Genomic DNA, 22417 nt, shown 5'->3' with positions numbered 1-22417 from the left:
TGTTTTAGAATCCTTTTGGATGCCAGGAAGCCATTCACACTAGCTTAGGATAAGAGGGAAATTTCTGGAAGGCTACAGAGACCTCTTACAGAAAATAGGGCAAGACATGCATCTGAGGGGCCCTAGGTCCTGAGAACCCAAAAGCAGGCAAGAACCAGGACCGGTTCTTTCTCTGTAGGCACGTGACTTCTGGGGTCTTTCCTTCTTCCTTTGCTTTTTCTTTCTCTTTGATCTCTGGGGCTTTTCTTTAATTTTCTTTTCTTTTGTAATCTCTATACCCAACGTGGGGCTCGAACTCATATCCCCAAGATCGAATCGGATGCTCCACTGACTGAGCCAGCCAGGCGCTCCATCTCTGGAGTTCTCTATCCCTACCTGCACCTCTTTCAGCGACGTGACTTTAGGAAAGTTTCTTCACTGCTCTGAGCCTGTTTCCTCATCTGTAAAATGGGACTAACAGTTCCAACCAGGCTGGTTGATTCGATGTGTACCCGGGACACGCTTTATGACTGTTCGCTGTTCATTAGAGATTGATTCTGTCCTGGGGCAAATGAGGATAGGCAGCCAGCCTCCTGTCAGGATCTGACTAAGGCTGGGCGGAATAATTACCTCTCCCAGGATCTGGACGTTTGGAGAGGAAAGACAAGAATGAGAGAGCCGGAGGAAAGTCCCTGGAAGGCTCTAGTTCCTGTCTGTGGTTTGACAGTTCCCTGCAGGATTCCATGGGCGGCCTCAGTGTCCTTCCTAGTAATGCTGTTGCTTTAACCAGCCAAAGGCAACAGCCAGCCAGGTGCACACACCCCCCAGCCCGGAACAGAGGCCAAGTGGCTGCTTCGGGGGAGAGGAAATCTGATTGGCCAGCCTGGGTCAGGCCTCTGCCTCTGAGCCAATCATCTCTGCGGGGGGGGGGGGCGGAGCTCCTGGCCTGTGCAGCGGTCCAGTCGGGGAGACCATACCCACTGAGCGCTCGCTGTGAGTGAGGCGCTGTTCTAGGTGCTGGGGAAGCAGCCGGGAGCAAGACCGCCTGGGTTCAGGAGCCGATGTGCTGGCGGGCGACAGGTGTATTAGGCTCCTGTGGCTGCTATAACAAAGTTGGTGGCTTAAGTAAAACAACACAAATGCATTATCTTTCAGTCCTGGACGTCAGACGTCGAAATGGGTCTTACTGAGCGAAAATCAAGGTGTCAGCAGGGCTGCGTTCCTATCTGGAGCCCAAGGGGAGAATTGCTTTCCGTGGCACTTGACCTGCACCACTCTTTTTTTTTTTAAGAATTTATTTATTTGAGAGAGAGCGCCAGCGGGGGGGGAGGGAGCAAAAGGGACAGAGGAAGAAGCAGGCTCCTTGTTGAGCTGGGAGCCTGGATGCAGGCCCAATCTCAGGACCCCAGGACCATGACCTGAGCTGAAGGCAGACACTTAACGACTGAGCCACTCAGGCGCCCCCCTGCATCACTCTTCATTGCCAGCGGTGGCCACTCAGGTCTTTCATGGCATCGCTCTGACTGTGATCCTCTCGCCCCCCTCTTTCACTTACAAACACCTCTGTGATGACACTGGACCCACTCAACCCACAATAATCTCCCCATCTCAAGATAATTAAGTCATATCTGCAGAGGCCCTTTGACCATGTGAGAGAACATTGACAGGTTCCAGTGGACGTCTTGAGGGACCATTATTCTGCCCACCACAAGGGGACAGATTGAAAACAAGTGATAACTGAGAAACATCTGTTCAGTGGGACAAGGGCGCTAAACCAGGCTGAACACGAAGTGAGGCAAAGAGGGCAGGGAGCAGAGATGGATGGTATAACAGGATGGGTGAGGCTTTGCTGCAGTAACAACCCTCAAACCTCTGTGGTTGGTAACCACAAAGTTCATTTCTTTTTTTTTTTTAAGATTTTATTTATTTGACAGAGAGAGACACAGCGAGAGAGGGAACACAAGTAGTGGGAGAGGGAGAGGGAGAAGCAGGCTTCCCACCAAGCAGGGAGCCCGATGCGGGGCTCAATCCCAGGACCCTGGGACCATGACCTGAGCCGAAGGCAGACCCTTAACGACTGAGCCACCCAGGCGCCCCTCACAAAGTTCATTTCTTGCTCACACTACTTGTCCATCGTGGGTGGCAGGGGCCCTCTGTTCATCAGAGCCACACGGGGACCTAGGCGGATGGAGCGCTGATTCAACATGGCTTTTGCCATTAGAGATCCACTCCCTACCCCGTTAATCCTCACCCAGAAGTGACACTTGTCACTGTCACTCTCATTGGCCAAAGTGAGTCATGTGACCATGCCTGAGTCACACAAGGTGGGGTCCTGGACTCCTGCAGGGAAGGACTGCCTGCAGTTGGGGTGGCCAAGCAAGAGATTCAGAGAAGCACAGATGTGGAAGGGACCTTATATTTTCTCATTTACCACCTCAGCCCCCAGTTTGGAGTTGAAGAAATTGAGGCTTAGGGAGGATAAGGGGCTGGCCAAGCTCCCGCAGTGACCCAGCCAGGGCCACAAGTGACACTTGCCAGGCCTGATGCAACAAGACATATCCCCTGGGTCCTCTTGCATGCCTGGCCCGGGCAGGGCACAGCTGGAAGCATTGCAACAAGCCCCCAGCCTGTGCCAGGGAGACCCATAATCTGTGCAACTATGGAGGGGACACAGGACATTGGGGGACCCAGAGGAGGCCTCGTGCCAGGCTGGATTTGTAGCTGATGATCGAGGATCTTATCAAGGGTTTTGGTTGGGGGGAAAGGGAGGAGTTAAAGAGAAAGTGGGCCAGGTGGGGGCAGAAGGGCTGGAAATTTGTCCTAAGGGCAATAGGGAGCCACAGAAGGTGTGTGAGCAGAGGAGAGGTAGGCTCAGCTTTGGCTGGAAGACAGACATAAGCTAAGGCGACATGTACTATAATAACAGAAGCAGCTCAGGGCACTCGGGGCACCCAGAGATGGCACCCTACCCAACTTGAGTGTGTGTGGGTGAGGGAGGGAAAGAGGGGTGGTGGCTACCTTCCCAAGGAAGGTGCTATCGGTGTTGAGGGTTTTTTCCAGCTTTATTAAGGTATGATTGACAAAGATTATACATATTTTAGATGTACAACATGATTTTTAAGTGTACAAAACGTGATGACTTAATATACCTATATATTATAAAATAGTTACCATAATCAAGTTAATGAACACATCCATCCCTTCACAGTTACCTTTTTGTGCATGATGAGAACACTTAAGATCCACTCTCTTAGCTCAATCAAACTGAAAACAAAATTCAGATATACCCAAAAGCAAAACAAAGACAAACTTCTAGAAAATTTCATATATAAAATACAGTGTTGATTTTTGTTTTGTTTTGTTTAGAGAAATTTTTTTTTTGAGAGAGGGAGGGAGGGAGCAGGGGCAAAGGGAGATGGAGAGAGAGACTCCCAAGCAGGCTCCACGCTCAGTGAGGAGCCCAACCTAGGACTCAGTCTCACGACCCTGAGATCATGACCTGAGCCAAAATCAAGAGTTGGATGCTTAACCAACTGACACACCGGCGCCCCAATACAGTATTGTTATTTATAGTCACCATGCTATACATTGGATCCTCAGAACTTTGTGCTTTTTGACCAACATCTCCCCATTTCCCCTACACGCACGCGCATGCGCACACACACACACACACACACACACACACACACACACACACCCCAGCCCCTGGCAACCACCGTTCTAGTCTCTGGTTCTGTGAATTGACTTTTTTAGATTCCACGTGTAAGTGATACCTTACGATATTCATCTTTCTCTGTCTGGCTTATTTCACTTAGCATCACATCCTCCAGATGTATCCATATCATTGCAAACAGCAGGATTTCCTTCTTTTATGGCTGAATGATATCCTATTGTGTGCGTACCACATTTCCTTCTTCCATTCACCCATCCATCAGCGGACACTTAAGCCTGATCTTGCTACTGTGAATAAGGCTGCAGTGAACAAAGAGATACCTCTTTGAGAGACTGATTTCATTTCCTTGGGACAAATATCCAGAAGTGGGATTGCTGCATCATATGGTAGTTCTATTACTTTCTTTATGTTTTTTTAAAGATTTTATTTATCAGAGAGAGAGAGAGACAGAGGCAGGCAGAAGGAGAAGCAGGCTCCCCGCTTAGCAAGGAGCCCGATGTGGGACTCGATCCCAGGACCCTGGGACCATGCCCTGAGCCGAAGGCAGACGCTTAACCGACTGAGCCACCCAGATGCCCCAATTTTCTTTATGTTTTTTGATGAAACTTCATACCATTTTCCATAGTGGCTGTACCAATTTACATTCCCACCAGCAGACGCTTAACTGACTGAGCCACCCAGGCACCCCAACACTTCTGTCTCTTTGATGATGGCCATCTTAACTGGTGTGAGGTGATATCTCATTGTGGTTGTGATTTGCATCTCCCTGATGATGGGTGAGTGCACTGAATCTTGAAGGACCATGAGGATCTGATGTGGATGGAGAGCATCCCAGGCAGAGGGGACAGCCTGTGCAAAGGCCCGGAGGTAGGAAATAGCCTGGCGGGAACTTAGTGGTTTGAGTGGTCACCCAGCCCCCAAAAGATACGTCCCCGTCCTCACCCCTGGAACCTATGAATGTGGTGACCTTATTTGGAAAAACTGTCCTTGCAGATATAATAAAGTTAAGGATCTCGAGCTAAGATCATCCTGGATTATCCAAGTGGGCCCTACATCTAATGACAAGTGTCCTTATAAGAGACACCCAGAGGAGAGACGCTTCTAGAGAAGAAGGCCAGGTGAAGACAGAGTCAGGGATGGAGTTATGCAGATACAAGCTGAGGATCCCTGGAGCCCCCCCAGAAGCTACGCTTGGCCCACACATCCAAGGTGGAGGTGAGGCTGTGTCTGAAAGAGCAGTCCCAGAGGCAGGGGCAGAGCAGCCGCAGGGGTACGGAGGTCTGTGTGCGTGGCTCGGGGTGGGGGCGCCCTCTGTTGGCTCCACACGCACCCTCACCTGCCCTTCCCCCCCTCTCCTCGCCCCGGCCCCCTTCTGTCTCTCCCTTTCCAGGTCCCATTCCACTCGGACCAGTGCTCGGCCCCCCTCCTTCTGGAGCCTCTGTCCATCTCGGACAGGCCTTCGCCATTCAAGGTGAGGATGAAGGCCCCAGGCTGGCCTCCTCCTTGCCCTGTGGGCATTGCTTCCGGCTGGAGGCAGCTCGCGCTTCGTCGTGCGTCCCGGCTTCGACCCAGCTCAGGGCTCTCAGGGCGCGAGTCCCGCGGAGGCGCCCTCAGCGGCGTGAGCCGCCACCTGCCACCACCAGGTGGCGCCCCTTGCCTCGGCCAGATCCACCCCAGCTCACTGTCGCCCCCCAAAATTTCCTTTCGCTTTCGATCTCTGGCTGTCACCCGGCCTGGCCCCTTCCACGCCCAGCCGGGGCAAGCCTGGTGCGTGAGGAGAAATGGACTCCGGGTCCCCGAGGGGCGGGGCTGGGGTCCCCCTCCTGGCTGAGGGAGGAGGGATGGGGGTCAGGTTGCTGGGTCCCTGGCCTGGGGAGGGTTCCGGGGACCGGACGTCGGGGTTCTTAGAAGGGGAGATGAGTTTTCACCATAACTGGGGCTCACGCAGGAAGCCCGAGGGAGTAGGAGGCGGAAACTTAGCCACATCAAGGAGCCAAGGGAGGGGTGGGGAGGTGAAGGGGCGGGTGAGGAAGGGGTTGGGGTGTGAGGGTCTGAGACTCCCTCTTCTGTCCCTTCCAAGATCTGGCCATAGGCATGAGGGGCCTTCGGCCGAGATGATAGTGCTGGTGCCAGTCTGGAGCCCAACTGTGCGTATACCCAGGGGACAAGCCAGGGGAAAGGCAGAGCAGTACCAAGATGGGCAGAGCTGAGAGAACAGATGGACAGAGGTGGGGGACATGGACAGGGGTAAGGGAGAGATGGACGGGGGTGGGGGACAGGGGCAGGGGTAAGGGAGAGATGGACAGGGGTGGGGGACAGGGGCAGGGGTGAGGGACGTGGGCAGGGGTGGGGTACAAATGGGGAAGGCAGGACCCAGGTGGAGGCAGAAACGGGAGGGAGGAACAGAGAGGGACAGCCCGCGGCCGAGGTGAGCAGGAGCCGAGCCTTGGGCGCAGCTGGGAAATGGGGAGAGCAGCCAGAAAGGGCAGCGTAAAGGCAGAGAGGAAACCAGGGAAGGCCGGTCCCGGATGGACACAGGAGCCAGGAGGAGGGCCGAGCCCTGGGCCGGAAAGAGTGCGACCTGGAAAGGGAGAAAGAGGGTCGAAGACGGGTGGGGGCTGAGGGGGCCCAGGGGAGGGGTGCGCGTGGAGCCAACAGAGGGCGCTCCCCCCCACCCCCGTGTCGCGCCCACAGACCTCCCTGCTGCTCCTGCTGCTGCTCAGCCCCGGCCTGCGCGGGACCCCCGACTGCTCCTTCAGCCACAGCCCCGTCTCCTCCACCTTCGCAGTCACCATCCGCAAGCTGGTGAGGGCCCTGTCCCTTCCTCCCCAGGGCACCTTTCTGAGGCCCAGGTTCTGTCACTGGGACTGAGCCACCCCGTCGAGGTGTCCTTCTTTGGGGCTCGCTGTCCCCCTCTCTCCGGGTCCCTCTCCCCCGCCCCCTGGATCTCCATAGTTCTGTTTCCTCCTGTCTTGTTTTCTCCCGCAGTCCGATTACCTGCTTCAGGACTACCCAGTCACTGTCGCCTCCAACCTGCAGGACGTGAGTCACAGATGGGAGGGGCTGGGGCAGAGGTGGGAAGGAGAGACCAGCCCTCAGGGGACCAGTTGGCTGACCTGCCCCCTCCTCCCCGGGGGATGCAGGGCTCCTGGCCCCAGCCCCTCACCCTTCCAGCCCCCAGCCCCCTCTGCTGGCCACCCCCCCAGCTTGGGTTGTCTCTCCCAGGACGAGCTCTGTGGAGCCTTCTGGCATCTGATCCTGGCCCAGCGCTGGATGGAACGGCTCAAAGCTGTGGCCGGGTCCCAGATGCAAATCCTGCTGGAGGCTGTCAACACGGAGATACACTTTGTCACCTTATGTGCCTTCCAGGTCAGCCCTGAACTTGGGGGACAAGCTAGGGGAGCGTGTTAGCTTCCTAGGGATTGGAAGCCAAGCTCTGCTAGGCCTTGCTGGAGATTTCTTTGGACTAGCAACCCAAGGGAGGCGGAGCTGGAACCCCGGTCCCCCTGGGGGCCCCCTTGCTGAAAAGAGCACTTCTCTAGGCACTGAAGGAGGACGGGGGTCCTGGGCCCAGTGCACCGATTCTGAGTTTATTTCTCAGGCCCTGTTGCTGGGCGTTGCAGAGGGGTTCTCTCCCCTAGCCATCTGGGCGGCAGGGGTCCAAACTCTCTCTCTGTGAACCAGGCCTCACAGGGCCCTGGTAGGCGTTGCCAGGCAGGGAAGGCCCTTGGCCTGAGCAGACTGTGGGGGTGATGCCCTGGTGACATCTCCCTCCCCTGCCCCCAGCCCCTCCCCAGCTGTCTTCGCTTCGTCCAGACCAACATCTCCCACCTCCTGCAGGACACCTCCAAGCAGCTGACGGCCTTGAAGCCCTGGATCACTCGCAGGAATTTCTCTGGGTGCCTGCAGCTGCGGTGTCAGCCGGGTAACGGCCCCCAGCGCCCCCCAGCACCCCCCGCCTCTCCCATCCCACAGCCCCTCACCCCCTCTGCCCAGGCCAGCCCAGACCCCACCCTGCTCCCACTGGCTGTGTGACTTTGGGTGTGTTCCCCCAAGTTCAGTCCTCTATCTGGGCCTCAGTTTACCCATCTCTGACAAGGGAACAATAATCCCTGCCTGTTTCTCCAAGGCAGCCCTGTCCGAAAGAAATACAATGACAGCCACGTATGTAAGTGCAAATTCTCTAGTACCAAGATTTTTGAAGTTTTGGTTGTTGTTTTTTTGGGTTTTTTTGAGTGAATTCACTTTTTTTTTTTTCCCGGAATTTTCACATTCGTTATTTTTGTAGCAAATGATTGGTGGTTTTGTTTTTAAAACGTTTTCTTTTGGAATAGTTTTAGATTCAAAGGAGGGTACAAAGAAATTGTATGGGGGCGTCCTGGACACCCTTTACCCAGCCTCCCCAGCCCCAGGGTTGCATTTTGCTTCACATTACTGATAGCACTGAAAGCAAAGCCAGAAATATGAGAGGGGTCCAGTCCGTGCATATAATCCACAGAGTTTATTCCCATTTTACGAGTCGTGTGCGTGCTCATTTCCTAGTGCTGCCATAACAAAGTACCAGAAACTGGGTGATTGGAACAACAGACGTGGCTTGTTTAACGATTCTGGAGGCCAGAAGTCTGAAATCCATGTGTGGGCAGGATTGGCTCCTTCTGAGGGCTCTGAGGGAAAGCTCTGTTCCAGGCCTCTCTCCTTGGCTTTGTCAATGGCCATTTTCACACTCGCATGGTCTTCTCCCCCTGTGCACGCCTCCGTGTCCAGATTTCCCCTCTTTACAAGGACACCTGTCATGTGGGATGGAGGGCCCACCCTGATGACCTCATTTTAACTTGATTCTCTGTGTAATCCTATCTCCAAATAAGGTCGCATTCCAAGGTGGGGGGCGGGCGGTTAGGATTCCCGTGTATGAATTTTGAGGGACGCAATTCGCTCCGTAAAAGTGTATGTGTCTGCAATTTTTTCACCTGTGTGGCTTCTTGTGATCAAACTGCTTAAATTGACCCCCTTCTAATAACTCCCATCCTTAGCCCCTGGCAACCACGAATCTGTTCTTTATAATGACGTTAATGGACTTCATAATTTTAAAATTATTCTTAATAACTCATCATTGAGATCACAAATTTAACTCAACCGAATGCCTCCAAAGGAGTACTGTTTGAACACATACCCAATACTGTATTTTAGATTTAATATTATTATTATTTTTTAATGCAATCCTATCCCCAACATGGGGCTCGAACTCACGACCCCGAGTTCAAGAGCTGCATGCTGCACAGACCGAGCCAGCCAGGCACCCCCATGCTGTATTTTTTTTTAAGATTATTTATTTATTTATTTATTTGACAGAGAGAGACAGCGAGAGAGGGAACACAAGCAGGGCGAGTGGGAGAGGGAGAAGCAGGCTTCCCACCGAACAGGGAGACCACCGTGGGACTTGATCCCAGGACCCTGGGATCATTACCTGAGCTGAAAGCAGACGCCTAATGACTGAGGCACCCAGGCGCCCTATTTTTATTATTTTTTTAAGATTCATTTATTTATTTGAGAGAGAGAGTGCCCGCACAAGCAGGAAGGGGCAGAGGGAGAGAGAATCTCAAGCAGACTCGGGGCTCAATCTCATGCCCTGAGACCTAAGCCTAAACCAAGAGTGGGACGCTCAGGTGGCTGAGCCACCCAGATGCCCCCTGATACTGTATTTTTAAAAATTAGTGAGATATTTTACATCCGTTTGTCCCCTAAGTCTCTGGGAACCAGTGTGTATTTAACACTGACAGCAGTGTTGGGAATTCAGACTCACCAGAGACCACGTGTCAATAGCCCCATGGGGCAAAAGCCTGCGGGATTGAACACAGCTCTAAAGGATCAATGAGAAATAATGTAATCAGAATATGATGAGAGACTATGCCCTGTGAAAACTTGATTTTTTCAGCATATTAAGGTTTACTTTGGGGCACCTGGGTGGCTCAGTCGGTTGGGCATCTGCCTTCGGCTCAGGTCATGATCCCAGAGTCCTGGGATCAAGTCCCACGGTGGTCTCCTTGCTCCGCGGGGAGCCTGCTTCTCCCTCTCCTGGGCCCCGTTCGTGCTCTCTCTCTCTCTCTCCACAATAAGTAAATAAAATATTAAAAAAAAAAAAAGGTTTACTTTGTGGCCAAGTACATTACCAGTTTTGTAACTGACCCTGTCTTAGGAGGAAAAGAAAAAAATAGATTAATTTTCTTGGCAGGATCAGAGTTGAATCTGTGTGTACATATTCTCCCCACCTTACTGTGGTATCATTCGGAGGCTTTCTGTCCTTGTATTTGTTACTAGATCTGTCGAGTTCTTTTTTTATTTTTATTTTTAGTAATCTCTACACCCAGTGTGGGGCTCAAACTCACGATCCTGAGATGAAGAATCACACGCTCTACCGACTGAGCCAGCCAGGCATCCCTGAGAGGGATATTTAAAACCACCCCCTCTATTTTTCTCACTGTCTCCCCACACTTTTGATCATTTTGCCCTCTATATTAAGCTTCATTGGTCATTTGTACTTACATTTATGACTATTCATTCATTTGACCGCATTTTATTAGCTACCTCCTGGGTGCTTGGCATTGGCGACACAGCTCAGAACAAGATCCAAGTGCTTGCACATGTGGGGCTGACATGCTAATTGAGGCGACAGACAATAAACATGTGAGCAAATAATTAACAGGAAAATATCTGAGGGTAATGAGCCCCAGGCAGGCAAATTACCACAGGGTGATGGAATCATGGTGTGAGGTGGGTGGCTAGAGAGGTACTGAGAGTTGGGAACAAGAGAACCGCCTGTGCAAAAGCCCTGAGGCAGAAGCCTGTTTAAGGAACAGTGAAGAGACACATGTGCCGGGAGTCCAGCAAGCGAGGGGAAAAGAGAGCAGCTGGGTGAGGGTATAGAGGGAACAAAACTGGGGGGTATCTTTGACTATTTTATTATTTGTCAATTTGTCATTTGGTCAAATATTTAATATGTGACACTGAGCTATTATAGTATTATTTAAGGAGCGCTAAGTAGTAGGTTCTGCCAATAAATAAGACAGAGAAGGTCCCTGGTGCCCACAGGGAGCTCACAGCCCAAGGGAGGGGAAAGAAGAATACACAAATCGATATATAAGCACTAGAAATCTATGTGTCCAATTGTAAAAGAAAATGCAAACTGACCAGGTGCCATGCTGTTCTAAGAACTTCCTGTGTGGTCACTCATTTAATTGTTGTGACCACCTTCTGCGGCAGGTGTAATGAGTATCCCCATTTTACAGATGAGAAGACTGAGGCACAGAGGGGCGGGCGGCCCACCTGAAGTCACACAGCCAGCGCCGGGCCTGCTTTTGTCTCCTTCCCTTCTCCGGCCCAGCCCTTCTCCTCGGTCACCCAGACTCCTCTCTCCCCTTAGACTCTTCCACGCTGCTCCCCCCAAGGAGCCCTGGGGCCTTGGAGGCCACAGCCCTGCCGGCCCCCCAGGCCCCTCTGCTGCTCCTCGTGCTGCTGCTGCCCGTGGGTCTCCTGCTGATGTCCACTGTCTGGTGCCTGCACTGGCGAAGGAGGAGGCGGAGGACGCCCTACCCTGGGGAGCAGAGGAGTCTGCAGGTGGACAGAGGGCATGGGGAGGTCTGTGGGGGCGGCACTGACCCTGTGGCGACCACAGGTGACCTGCATCTCCAGTCTCCAGGACAGGCTGCCCCTGTGGCTCGTGAAGCTTGGCGAATCCTTCACCAGGCTGAGAACCCTGGACTTTGTTGGGTGGAGGGGGGCTGGGGCCATAAAGGGGGGACAGAGTGGAGGCTGGGTGAGGGTCCAAGGAGAGAGGACAAGGCCTGAGTCAGGGCCAGGACCAGCACCATGGGGACAGGCAGAGTCAGGGGTCAGGGATCAAGAAGGACAGGGCTGGAGATTGACAGGCTCGGACAGGTGGCACAGATCACCCTAGGTCTGGCCCAGCGGGAGACCTGGAGGAGCAGGGAGATTAGGGAAAGAGGGTGAGCTCAGGGGGGGCCGGGGGGGGGGGCGTTAGGGGCCCCAGGGGAGATATTTGGCTGCAGGAGTCTGCAAGCCAGGAGAGAACCCTCCTGAAGTGGGCGGAGAGGACCACCTTTGCAAAGCCCTCCAGGTGTGAAAAAGCTCTGGGTGTTCCAGTAACTCTCGTGAGCAAGCCTGGGGTGGGTGTGAGTGTGGGTGTGAAAAATCTAGCCCTCAGACACCAAGCAAGGGAGCTGGGACTTCCTGCCCAGGGCAGCAGGGAGCCCGGGGAGGTGAGTGATGGAAGAAAGAACGTGGGAACACTTGCGGAGGCAGGAGGCAGGTGGGCCCAGGAGGGAGGAAGCTGGGGAGGCCCTAGTGGGTTCTTGATGGGCCCAGAGGGTTCTTTTTCTTTCTTTCTTTTTTTTTTTTTTAAGATTTCATTTGACGGAGAAAGACAGCCAGAGAAGGAACATAAGCAGGGGGAATGGGAGAGGGAGAAACAGGCTTCCCGTGGAGCAGGGAGCCCGATGCGGGGCTCGATCCCAGGACTCTGGGACCATGACCTGAGCCAAAGGCAGACGCTTAACGACTGAGCCACCCAGGCGCCCCAAGGGCTCCAGAGGGTTCTAACAAGAAACATTTTGCAGTAGCTGCTCACACATATGATGCCTCAGTGATACAGCCCTTATGCTGGGGCTTTCCACAAATTAACTTAATTGAGAAGCTGGTGCCATTATTATTTTTTTTTTAAAGATTTTATTTATTTGACAGAGAGAGACACAGCGAGAGAGGGAACACAAGCAGGGAGAGTGGGAGAGGGAGAAGCAGGCTTCCCGCAGAGCAGGGAGCCCGATGCGGGGCTCCATCCCAGGACTCTGTGATCATGACCAGAGCTGAAGGCAGATGCCTAATGACTGAGCCACCCAGGCGCCCCGAAGCTGGTGCCATTATTATCCCATTTCATAGAGGCTGAAACCAAGGCACAGAGATGTAAATAATTTGCCAAAAGTCACCCAGCAGAGGAGTGACAGAACCAAGATTTGACTCTGGGCCTTCTGCTTTTCGTTCTTCTGCCTCAGTTTCCTTATCTGTACAAAAGACTCTAATAATAGTCTACCATAGAGTTGTCTGGAGGTTTAAGTGATGCATGCAAAGCCCTTAAAGAGAGGCTGTCCAATAGAAATAGAACAAAAACCACACATGTCACTTAAAACTTTTGAATAATTGGGGCGCCTGGCTCTCTCAGTCAGTAAAGCATGTGACTCTTGATCTTGGGGTTGTGAATTCAAGCCCCACGTTGGGCACAGAGATTAAAATTTTTTTTTTCTTCTAGGGCCACCTGGGCGGCTTCGTCAGTTGAGCGTCTGACTCTTGGTCTCAGCTCAGGTCTTGATCTCAGGGTCATGGGTTCTGCCTGCATTGGGTTCTACTATGGATGTGGAGCCTACTTAAACAAACAACTTCTCCTGTATTTAAAATTCTTGAAATTTACATTTGCAAAAGTAGATTCACCTGCTCAAGTTGTTTGAAACAAGTTTTCAAAAAAAAAAAAGAAACAAGTTTTCCAATAACTTACTCCAAGATCAGTTTAAGTTTCTTGTTTTCTTTTTTTTAGAGAGAGAGAGCGCGCACACACGTGCCCGCATGGGGGGTGGGGTCAGAGGGAGAGAGAGAAACTTTTTTTTTTTTAAGATTTTATTTATTCATTTGAGACACAGAGATACAGAGAGAGAGCATGAGCAGGGAGAGAGGCAGAGGGAGAAGGAGAAGCAGGCTCCCTGCTGAGCCAGGAATCCAATATGGGGCTGGATCCCAGAACCCTGGGATCATGACCTGGGCGGAAGGCAGATGCTTAACCATCTGAGCCACCCAGGCGCCCCGAGAGAATCTTAAGCAGGCTCCATACCCAGTGGGACGAGATCCCCCTACCCTGAGATCATGGCCTGAGCCAAAATTAAGAGTTGGATGCTTAACCGACTGAGCCACCCAGGCGTCTCCAGGATCAGTTTCTAAGTTTAAATGATTTTTCATTTCATTGTTTTCTGTATAGGAATTTTTATTACAATTTTTTTGGAAAAGGTAATCCGTTGGGAAGTTTTCCTCGCATCCTTGCTCCTGTCCACTCTGCTTTCCTGCTCTCCTAATAAGCACACTACCAGTTTAAGTTTAAATTAGCTAAAACGTAAAACTCAGCTCCTCGGTTGCCCTGGGCACATTTGGGGTACTCAGTATTCCCACGTGGCTGCTCCGTGGCTCTGTGGGAGAGCACAGGTGTCACGGTTTCCATCTTTGCAGAGATGGACAGTGATGCCCTAACACATAGCAGGCACTCACTGGAAATGGAATTGTTTTCAGTACTTAGTCTGTGCAGAGAGCTGAGCTTGGTGCTCTCCTCTCCTCTATCCACGGATCCGCAGACGGCCCAGTGAGACAGACACATCTATCATCTCATTTTACAGAGGACACTGAGGCCCAGCGAGACGAGTCACCTGCCAGAGGACACAGAGCTGGGACTCGGAGGAAGTCAGCTAGAGACTGGTCCCTTCCTCGACGGCGCTGCCCCGCTCACTCTCTCCCCAGGATGGAGGCAACGCCAGTCCCCAACGCCAGCCCCAGCCCCACCTATCCCCCTCTGTACAAAGTCCTTGTCCCCAGGAAATTGTATATAAATCATCCTTTTCTACCAGCTCTGGCCAGGCCTGTCTGTAGATGGGACAGGGTGCGGGCGGGGCATTTTGGGCGTGAGTCCGGGTTTTTCAGTTAATGCGTTTCATCCAGTACCGGTTTTCTGAGACCTCCCGGGGCCCAGAGCCGGCGCGCGGCAGTGCTGGGACCCAGACCGCGTCAGAACCCGCCCTTGTCGGGGCTCCTGATCTATGGGGGAGAAGACACAGGACCCAGGGCGCCTCATTGGCGTTCTAATGGCAGCAGTACAGGCATTCCGGGAGCCCGGGCGTGGCGGGGGGGGGGGGGGGGGGGGGGTAAGGGAGGTTGGATACCTGACCCAGCCTGAGATCCCGGGAGGCGCTCAGGAGGCAAGGACTCTTGAGCCAAAAAGCCCTGGGGCTGTGACAGGCCAGATTTTAGAAGGTGGGCCTGGAGGGGAGGACATCCGAGGCAAGGGACACAGCCGAAGCGGAGGCCTAGAAGCCATCTGGAAGTCATTCCCTCATACACTCTTGGATCTCATAGGGAAAACTACTTCCGCCTGTTTTACAGATGGGGACACTGAGGCCCAGACAGGGCCGGGAGTTCGGCCAGGTCACAAGGAGGCAGCAGAGGCACCGGAATCCTTTTAAGCCTAGACGGGGCGCTTGACAGAGAGCCCACTTGCCCCCTGCGGGCCACCACGTGCCCTGCAGCCTGCTGTCGCTTTAGCGGGTCACGGCGCTTCCCCCCACCGCAGACACCTTGGCAACCCCCGAGAGGGAGCTTAGCAGCCCCTCAAAAATATGGCGGCCCAGGCTGGCCAGCCCCGCCCTAAGCAGAGCCGCTTCCTACCCCACGTGATCTCTCGCCCCGCACAGCAATGGCTGCCTAAGAGCCGATGGGAAAGATTGGACCCGGATTGGACAGTCAGAAGACGACCCGCCTTCTAGCGGGGCCCCTCTGCGCACGCGCAAGACACTTGGGCCAATGAAAAGACGGGAAGCTGCCCGCACAGCCCATGCGGCGTCACTTCCTCCGCCCCTGTTTCAAGGGATAAGAAACCCTGCGCTGAACCTCCCTCCTTTCTCAGGCGGCTGCCGAAGATGGCGGAGGGGCAGGTGCGGGCTCCGCGCGGGCCGGGAAGGCGTGGGGCTGGGTGGGTTCCGGGCCGGACCGAGATTGGGCCCTATTTCCCCTCGTTGGTGCTTTGTGAAACCTAAAGCCGATAAGTGAGCAAAATGAGCAGCTTTGGGCCTAAAAGGAGTCTGCAACGGGGGAATACGGGATAAGTAGGACGGTTTTTTGACCCGGGGCCGACTAAAATGCGGCATGATGCCTTCCTTAGGGGCGATTTTGGCGGCTCCCAGCACGGGGAGAGTTACTGTAAAATTAGGCCTCGTTTCCCTTTGTCTCGGCCAGGCGTTGGCCGAATCGGGGCTGTGTGTCCCTAGGGACGGGGAAGCGCGCGGAAAACGCCTGGGCTGCCTCGGGGCGGTGGGAAACCGGGGACTGGCCAAAATGGAGGGCGCTCCCGCCGTACCCAAGGCGCGCGTCGCTTCACCCTCGTGGGAGTGTTAATCCGTGTCCTGCAGCTCTGGACGCTTTGGTAGGAGATCTTACGCAGTGGGGGAGCGTTCCTGCCTACAGGACATCCAGGAACGAATTGCTCTTCCCTTGTTCTTTGGGGTGACGGATACTTGATAAAGGCCAGAGGACTGATAAAAGGCTCCACTGCCCTTAACCCCCCGGGGGCCTTCGAGGGACACAGCAGAAGCTTCGCTCCGAGTCCCTGGATTCCTCTTCTAAATTCTAATATGTAAGGGAGGGGATGGCTCGGGAAAGGGTGTCCGTGTGAATTTCGTCTTGAGTCTGGGCGGTAAGGAAAGGAAAAGAAAAAGCACGTTTGTGGAGTCAGGAAGGTGGTAAAGTTCTTGGAACACGTGTTTTCTGCATTTCCTGTGTGCTTGACACAGTTGGCTTTATATTTGGGCTCATTCGGTTAGCTACCATAATATTCCTGAGGCAGGTACTGTTATCCTCATCTTCCAGGTGAGGAAGCTGGAGAGTTTAAGCCAAAGTCACATTGTCAGGAAGCCTGGCTTTAGATTCTGTACCCTTCTGCCTTCCAACAATCACAAGTATATAACGAGCGCTCCGCAAGAGAGGGAACTTGACTCGTGAAGAAGCTGAGGATTTGGTATTGAGCAGTTCAAGTTCAGCCAGGGATGCAGAGCTAAATTCAGCCTAAGTTACCGCACAGGCTCCTGACTACTCCACAGAGCCTCACCCACTCTGAACCTGTTTTCTTTATTAATCATTTTATGCTGGAAACTTTTACCCTCGAGAGAATTGGTCTGTTGGAATTCCACAACTTCTGTATCAGGGATTATAAATTCTAACTGGATCAATGGACAGAGTCTTGCCAGCCTTTGTTCAAATCCCAGCTCACCCTCTCACCCTTGAATGTAATCGGGGCTTAAGAATTCTGGCCCTTAAGGCAGTGAGATGTGAGGAAAGGCTTTTCCTTGCCCCGAAATAGCCATTTGCTTTCTTGGCCACATCTGTACAGTGGACCTTGGGTCTTAGTTTCCAGGCCTCCTAATGAATAGGAGGCACTCCGGGGGAGACGGTGAAAGAAACAAGTAAAAAGCAACTGTTGCTTAGGGTGAGGAGTCAAAGCTGAGGGTGTGTCTAAGCCTTTCCATTTTATTTCCACCAGGTCCTGGTGCTTGATGGCCGAGGCCATCTCCTGGGCCGCCTGGCGGCCATCGTGGCCAAACAGGTGCTTCTGGGTAAGTCTGCTCTGTCTACAGCTCCCCTGGGTGTGATTCCCAGCCAGCGGTCAGTGATGAGCAACAGTCACCATCTTTCGTTTGAGTCTCACGACCGTGAGATAACCCCATGCACCGCTCTGAGACCTTCCAGCTTCTCCCTCTCCTGGGGGTCTGGGGCTCTGAGATGAAAAGTCCTTTCCTGTCGGGCTGTTAATTTAAGCACAAATCCAGCTCTGCTGGGGCCTTGGCTTTCTTGTGCATTGTGGTCGGCTCCACACAGGGGAAGAGACCCTGTTTCCAGCCTTCAGCAGTAACCGGGCAGGTGGGTAATGGCCAGTTTGCAGGTAGAGCCCTTGGGTGGCTTCACAGCCTTGGTCCTTGTTTGCCTCACTTTTCTCTTCCTCTAGGCCGGAAGGTTGTAGTCGTGCGCTGTGAGGGCATCAACATTTCTGGCAATTTCTACAGAAACAAGTGTAAGTTAGGACCCGGGAGAAGAGCTGGAGAGGGTGGACCTGGGAGATTGGCAGCCTTCATTGGCTCCAGAAGTGAGCCCACTAGTGGCGGGAAGTGCTCATTTGCGTTCCCTCACAGGCCCTTGGGAGTATGGATGTGTGTGTTGAAGAAGTTAGCATGTGGCTGGGGTCTGAGGCCTCGCACCCTCTCTCTCCCCAGTGAAGTACCTGGCCTTCCTCCGCAAGCGCATGAACACCAACCCATCCCGTGGCCCCTACCACTTCCGAGCACCCAGCCGCATCTTTTGGCGGACAGTGCGAGGTGAGCTGGGCCTGAGGACCACCCGGTGGATGGGTGGCCAGTGATGAGGACTTCTCCCACTTGTGTTCGAGTTCCCTGACCATGAGATGACTCCACATGCACTACCATCTGAGGCCACCAGTGTGCCGGGGTTGGGGGTGGGGTGGGGGGCAGGGTCCTCATGAGCCCCACGGAGCAAGCCTGCTGTCCCTCCATCCACAGGCATGCTGCCACACAAGACCAAGCGAGGCCAGGCTGCCCTGGAGCGCCTCAAGGTGTTTGACGGGATCCCGCCACCCTACGACAAGGTGAGCTCCAGGACCGTCCGCGCAGCATTTGTGTCTGGCGTCCGTGATGTTGCAGTTATACCTACATTGTTTGACCCTCATGAGAACAGCACTGGCTGAGACGCTATTCCAGCCAGCCTTCTTCCCTGCCTGTCTCTTACTCCAGGGCTCTTAAGCCCCTCTCCTTCTCTAACAGAAAAAACGGATGGTGGTTCCTGCTGCCCTCAAGGTGGTGCGCCTGAAGCCTACACGGAAGGTAAGTTCCAGGTTTCACTGAGTCGTCTCACTAGGGGGCGAACTTGAGCCCCAAGACTGGCAGATGATGGTTCTTTCTCACGATGGTCTGCGGATGCCATTGCGGGCAGTGCCGATAATGCCGATGGCTCAGCTGATGCCAGCAGGAGCAGGGAGCCCCCAGGGTGGCTGTGTCTTTAACTTGGGCCTGCTGGGGAAAGTTGGGTCACCTAGGACAGCTTGTCCGCTCCCTGTCCCACAGCCACCCTGGCTCCGCTTGCTTAGGACTTCTTTCTTCTCCCTCCCCCACAGTTTGCCTACCTGGGGCGCCTGGCTCACGAGGTTGGTTGGAAGTACCAGGCAGTAACAGCCACCCTGGAGGAGAAGAGAAAGGAGAAGGCCAAAATCCATTACCGGAAGAAGAAGCAGCTCATGGTGAGGATGGCCTGGAACCCGAGGGCGCCACACTCCTGGGCAGGGCCTTGCGGGTGAACTCTCTGGACACAGTGGTCTTTGTTTGGTCCCGGAGGCCTCTACTTGAGGCCCACCTTGGGACGGGGGGTAGAATTGGGTTCCTGGGATGATGAAGGTTCTGGGTAGCAGCCATTGACCACCATCTGTCCCTCTTCACCCCACAGAGGCTACGGAAACAGGCCGAAAAGAATGTGGAGAAGAAAATCGATAAATACACAGAGGTTCTCAAGACCCATGGACTCCTGGTCTGAGCCCAATAAAATTGACTGTTTATTCCTCATGCTTGGCCTGGCCTGCCCTTCCTCCATCGCCGCCCTAGGATATGGGGGACCCCCAGGGACTGCTGTCTGGAGCCACAGGCAGCCTGGGGCTTAGAATGCTGGGAACACAGAAAGGGCTTTAGTCACTGCTGTTAATTCAGAAGGGCCTTCTTAAAAGGTTAAACTCTTAAGAGCTTTGAGGCATTGTTGCCTGTAACCTCATTTCTGAGAGTTGTAAGAAATTGATAGTTGGAGCAACTATTTCACTGTTGGCAAGAGATCTGGAGAATGTTTGGATGGGAGCCCTGTGTTGTGAATGGGGTGTGTTTAAACTTGCGGCAGGCTCAGGTGCTATACTCTGCAGCTGTTAGGGTGTGAGGGTGCTGGGGGCCAAGCCTGGTGTTGTACAGACATAGTTCAGATGCGTAGCCTGGGAAGTACAGCCAAGGGGTCTCAGGCACTGCCCTTGTGCTTTCCCTGTATTTTGTGATCCAAAACTAATAAATTATTTTTAAAGAAAGTTGGTGTCTTTGCAGTGTGTGTCTGCTGTGGAGGCAGGCCCTTGGCAGGCAAAGGGGGGCTTGAAAGAGAAGACTGGCCATGCTCCAGTTGCTTTCCACAACGGTTGGATTACAACCTGTTCTTCGTGGATGAGTTTTTACCTACCGCTCTCCAGGAATTTCCTTGAGTCCTGTATAGGTGTATTTCTCAAAACCATCATGGCCCAAGGTTGCTCAGTGAACCTACACTGTCTAATTCAGCTGCAAAGTATGCAATTGTCACCATCTTGAAACCAGTCCCATCATTGTGGGGTACGTGGGCTATTTTGGTCTTTGCCACACCAGGAGTTCTGTGCTTTGTGTAAAGAAACAGACCGGAAACATTTTGCAGGTAGCATTAGGCACTGAGGGTTGAAATAAGAAATCTAATGCTTTAGAAGAGTAAAGCTAGACTTTTTTTTTTTTAAGATTTTATTTTTTTTTTTAAGATTTTATTTCTTTGATAACGACAGCAGGAACACAAGCAGGGGGAGTGGGAGACAGAGAAGCAGGCTCCCAGCTTAGCAGGGAGCCCGATGCGGAGCTTGATCCCAGGACCCTGGATCATGACCTGACCCAAAGGCAGACGCCTAACGACTGAGCCACCCAGGTGCCCCATTTTATCTTTGACACACACAGCAAGACGGAACACAAGCAGGAGGAACGCTTAACAACTGAGCTGCCCAGGCGCCCCTAGACTTTAGAGATGGGGAGGGGGTGGAGGGAGACAGAGAATCATGGGCAGGCTTCACGCCCAGCACGGCCTGAGGCAGGGCTCCATCTCGCAACCCTGAGACGACCTGAGCCTAACTTGAGTCTGAAGCTTAACCTCCCTGAGCCACCCAGGCGCCCCTGAGATTTCTTAGATCTGGAAGGGTAAATGGAGCATTGAGCAGGTACCAAGCTCTTAACGATCACCTGTTACATGCTACCTTTTCAGATTAGTGGGCAATAACACTTCTAAATCTCCATTTTTTTTTTAAGATTTTATTTACTTGAGAGAGAGAAACAGCATGAGAGGGGAGAGGGGTCAGAGGGAGGAGCAGGGAGCCCGATGTGGGGCTCCATCCCAGTACTTTGGGATCATGACCTGAGCCGAAGGCAGTTGCTTGGCCAACTGAGGCACCCAGGCGCCCAACACTTGGAAATTTCTTTTTTTAAGATTTTATTTATTTGACAGAGACACAGCCAGAGAGGGAACACAAGCAGGCGGAGTGGGAGAGGAAGAAGCAGGCTTCCCGCGGAGCAGGGAGCCCGATGCGGGGCTCCATCCCAGGACCCTGGGATCATGACCTGAGCCGAAGGCAGATGCTTAATGGCTGAGGCACCCAGGCGCCCCACCTTGGAAATTTCTAATTTAGAAGTTCAGTATCAAATGCCTAAGAGCGCAGAGAAAACTAGTTAAATGTGATACACATTTTATTATAATTCACAGGGCATTTTACTTTAATTCAGGGGGCAAATTGCAACTCATATGTCCTGTCATGATTAATCTTCCCAAAATGGCAAAGATACCGCAGTGACTTAGGTTTTCTCTGAGAATCATTTAACAAATGGGTGGTATCTTCACCGTTCCTGGGGCTCCCCCTCACCACAGGAGCTGCCTCCAGAAGTGGCCAAAATTAAATACTAAGCTTAACAAAACTGCCTCTTAAAGCAATACAATATAGTCCCACCAAAAGCATGATCCCTTAAGATAAATTTGGCTGTACAAACATGTAAAAACTTCCCACTTCAAAAACAAGCCATGGACTGGGAGGAAATATTTGCAAATCCTACCTCTTTTGAACAACTTGTTTCCTGGGTATATTAACAAATACAAAAAACAAAAAACAGGCACCTGGCTGGCTCAGTAGTTAAGTGTCTGCCTTCGGCTCAGGTCATGATCCTGGAGTCCTGGGATCGAGTCCTGCATCGGGCTCCCTGCTCAGCGGGGAGTCTGCTCCCTCTGACCCTCCCCCCCTCATGCTCTCTCTCTCTCTCTCTCTCTCTCTCATTCTCTCTCTCAAATAAAGTCTTTAAAAATAATAATAAAGCACAAGGAAGGGAGGGAAGAGAAGGAGAGAGACGGGTGTTTGGTCACGATGTGACTATTTCCTACTGTGGGCTGTGGTCATTAAAAGCTGTGGACCTAAATATCTCCAAACTGCCCCACCCCTTCACGGTGAAGCAATATATATATTTTTTGCTTTTCCCTTATCATCAAAATCTCACCAGCTATTCTGAGCGATTTGCAAAATACTGAGCATTTTAAAAACCAGAGAGGAAATCACACCTAATCTCACCACCTGGAGATGCAAACCACCAGGGCAATGTCATTCATTTCCTTCCAGGCTTTTTTCTAAGTTGCTTTTGTACATAGCTTAGCACACATTGCAAATAACAACTATAGGGCCTGCCTTTTTTTTTTTTTAACTAAACATCATAAATCCTTATCAAGTTGTTCAAAAACTCCAGGAGATTACTTATTTCTTCAAAAAATAAAGCTACTACAAGGTCAGTGGGGGGGAAGACATGGAAGGCTTTAAAAGAGAAAAATGAAAAGTTCTTCCCTCTTAACCTTACCCCCAAAGGGACTGAAGCAACTAGAACAATTAAAAATGTTTCATTCAGGGGACCCAAGTTAGTTCACCCAGGCACCCAAGTTAGTGCAATTTAAAGACACCATATACATATGCGCAGCCTTCTCTCTAGCAGTAATGTCCAACAGAACTTTCTGTGTTGATAAAAATGCATTGAATGGGGCGCCTGGGTGACTCAGTCGTTAAGCGTCTGCCTTCGGCTCAGGTCATGATCCCAGGATCCTGGGATC

General features: G+C 52.5%; 2 protein-coding genes and 4 non-coding genes across 10 annotated transcripts; all 6 read left to right on the top strand.

Annotated features, from left to right (window-relative positions):
• Positions 1 to 5319: 5319 nt before the first annotated feature.
• On the top strand, positions 5320 to 14321 carry FLT3LG (fms related receptor tyrosine kinase 3 ligand). 4 transcript variants are annotated; one of them, XM_025850069.2, is made up of 8 exons: positions 5320 to 5419; positions 5733 to 5799; positions 6347 to 6457; positions 6641 to 6694; positions 6878 to 7021; positions 7439 to 7577; positions 11070 to 11263; positions 14095 to 14321. In XM_025850069.2, exons 2-8 carry the CDS (start codon positions 5767 to 5769, stop codon positions 14302 to 14304), a joined length of 885 nt encoding a protein of 294 aa, XP_025705854.1. In that variant the 5' UTR covers positions 5320 to 5419; positions 5733 to 5766; the 3' UTR covers positions 14305 to 14321. The 4 variants fall into 4 exon arrangements, with proteins under 4 accessions (XP_025705854.1, XP_025705853.1, XP_025705850.1 ...); XM_025850068.2 differs by having other exon boundaries at positions 5353 to 5419; positions 5733 to 5899; XM_025850065.2 differs by lacking the exon at positions 5320 to 5419 and having other exon boundaries at positions 5651 to 5799; positions 7493 to 7577.
• Positions 14322 to 15281: 960 nt separating this feature from the next.
• RPL13A (ribosomal protein L13a) lies at positions 15282 to 19586 on the top strand. Of its 2 annotated transcripts, XM_025850059.2 has the most exons (8): positions 15282 to 15402; positions 17004 to 17076; positions 17466 to 17531; positions 17731 to 17832; positions 18034 to 18119; positions 18295 to 18354; positions 18645 to 18767; positions 18971 to 19586. In XM_025850059.2, exons 1-8 carry the CDS (start codon positions 15388 to 15390, stop codon positions 19055 to 19057), a joined length of 612 nt encoding a protein of 203 aa, XP_025705844.1. In that variant the 5' UTR covers positions 15282 to 15387; the 3' UTR covers positions 19058 to 19586. The 2 variants fall into 2 exon arrangements, with proteins under 2 accessions (XP_025705844.1, XP_025705845.1); XM_025850060.2 differs by lacking the exon at positions 15282 to 15402 and having other exon boundaries at positions 17003 to 17076; positions 17650 to 17832.
• LOC112807313 (small nucleolar RNA Z195/SNORD33/SNORD32 family) lies at positions 17123 to 17205 on the top strand. Its single transcript, XR_003204049.1, has one exon. It is a non-coding gene; the product is annotated as a small nucleolar RNA Z195/SNORD33/SNORD32 family (small nucleolar RNA).
• On the top strand, positions 17866 to 17950 carry LOC112807312 (small nucleolar RNA Z195/SNORD33/SNORD32 family). The gene has a single exon (XR_003204048.1). It is a non-coding gene; the product is annotated as a small nucleolar RNA Z195/SNORD33/SNORD32 family (small nucleolar RNA).
• LOC112807315 (small nucleolar RNA SNORD34) lies at positions 18155 to 18225 on the top strand. Its single transcript, XR_003204050.1, has one exon. It is a non-coding gene; the product is annotated as a small nucleolar RNA SNORD34 (small nucleolar RNA).
• Positions 18413 to 18499, top strand: LOC112807316 (small nucleolar RNA SNORD35). The gene has a single exon (XR_003204051.1). It is a non-coding gene; the product is annotated as a small nucleolar RNA SNORD35 (small nucleolar RNA).
• Positions 19587 to 22417: the final 2831 nt, after the last annotated feature.

The sequence above is a fragment of the Callorhinus ursinus genome, unplaced genomic scaffold (genome assembly GCF_003265705.2).
Source record: "Callorhinus ursinus isolate GAN/ISIS: 27379988/994484 unplaced genomic scaffold, GSC_fseal_2.0 scaffold71, whole genome shotgun sequence".
In the NCBI taxonomy this organism is placed as follows: Eukaryota; Metazoa; Chordata; class Mammalia; order Carnivora; family Otariidae; genus Callorhinus; species Callorhinus ursinus.
Note: the sequence above shows the minus strand (reverse complement) of the source record. Positions and strands in the feature narration are given on the sequence as shown.

Excerpts from the sequence above, each read along its gene's own strand:
- FLT3LG (XM_025850068.2), top strand. The coding sequence starts at position 5,849 with ATGGGCAGAGCTGAGAGAACAGATGGACAGAGGTGGGGGACATGGACA. Across the intron at positions 5,900-6,346 it reads GGTGGGGGACATGGACAGGG|ACCTCCCTGCTGCTCCTGCT; the intron begins GTAAGGGAGAGA and ends TCGCGCCCACAG. Across the intron at positions 6,458-6,640 it reads CAGTCACCATCCGCAAGCTG|TCCGATTACCTGCTTCAGGA; the intron begins GTGAGGGCCCTG and ends TTTCTCCCGCAG.
- RPL13A (XM_025850059.2), top strand. Across the intron at positions 17,532-17,730 it reads CAATTTCTACAGAAACAAGT|TGAAGTACCTGGCCTTCCTC; the intron begins GTAAGTTAGGAC and ends CTCTCTCCCCAG. Across the intron at positions 18,355-18,644 it reads GCCTGAAGCCTACACGGAAG|TTTGCCTACCTGGGGCGCCT; the intron begins GTAAGTTCCAGG and ends CCTCCCCCACAG.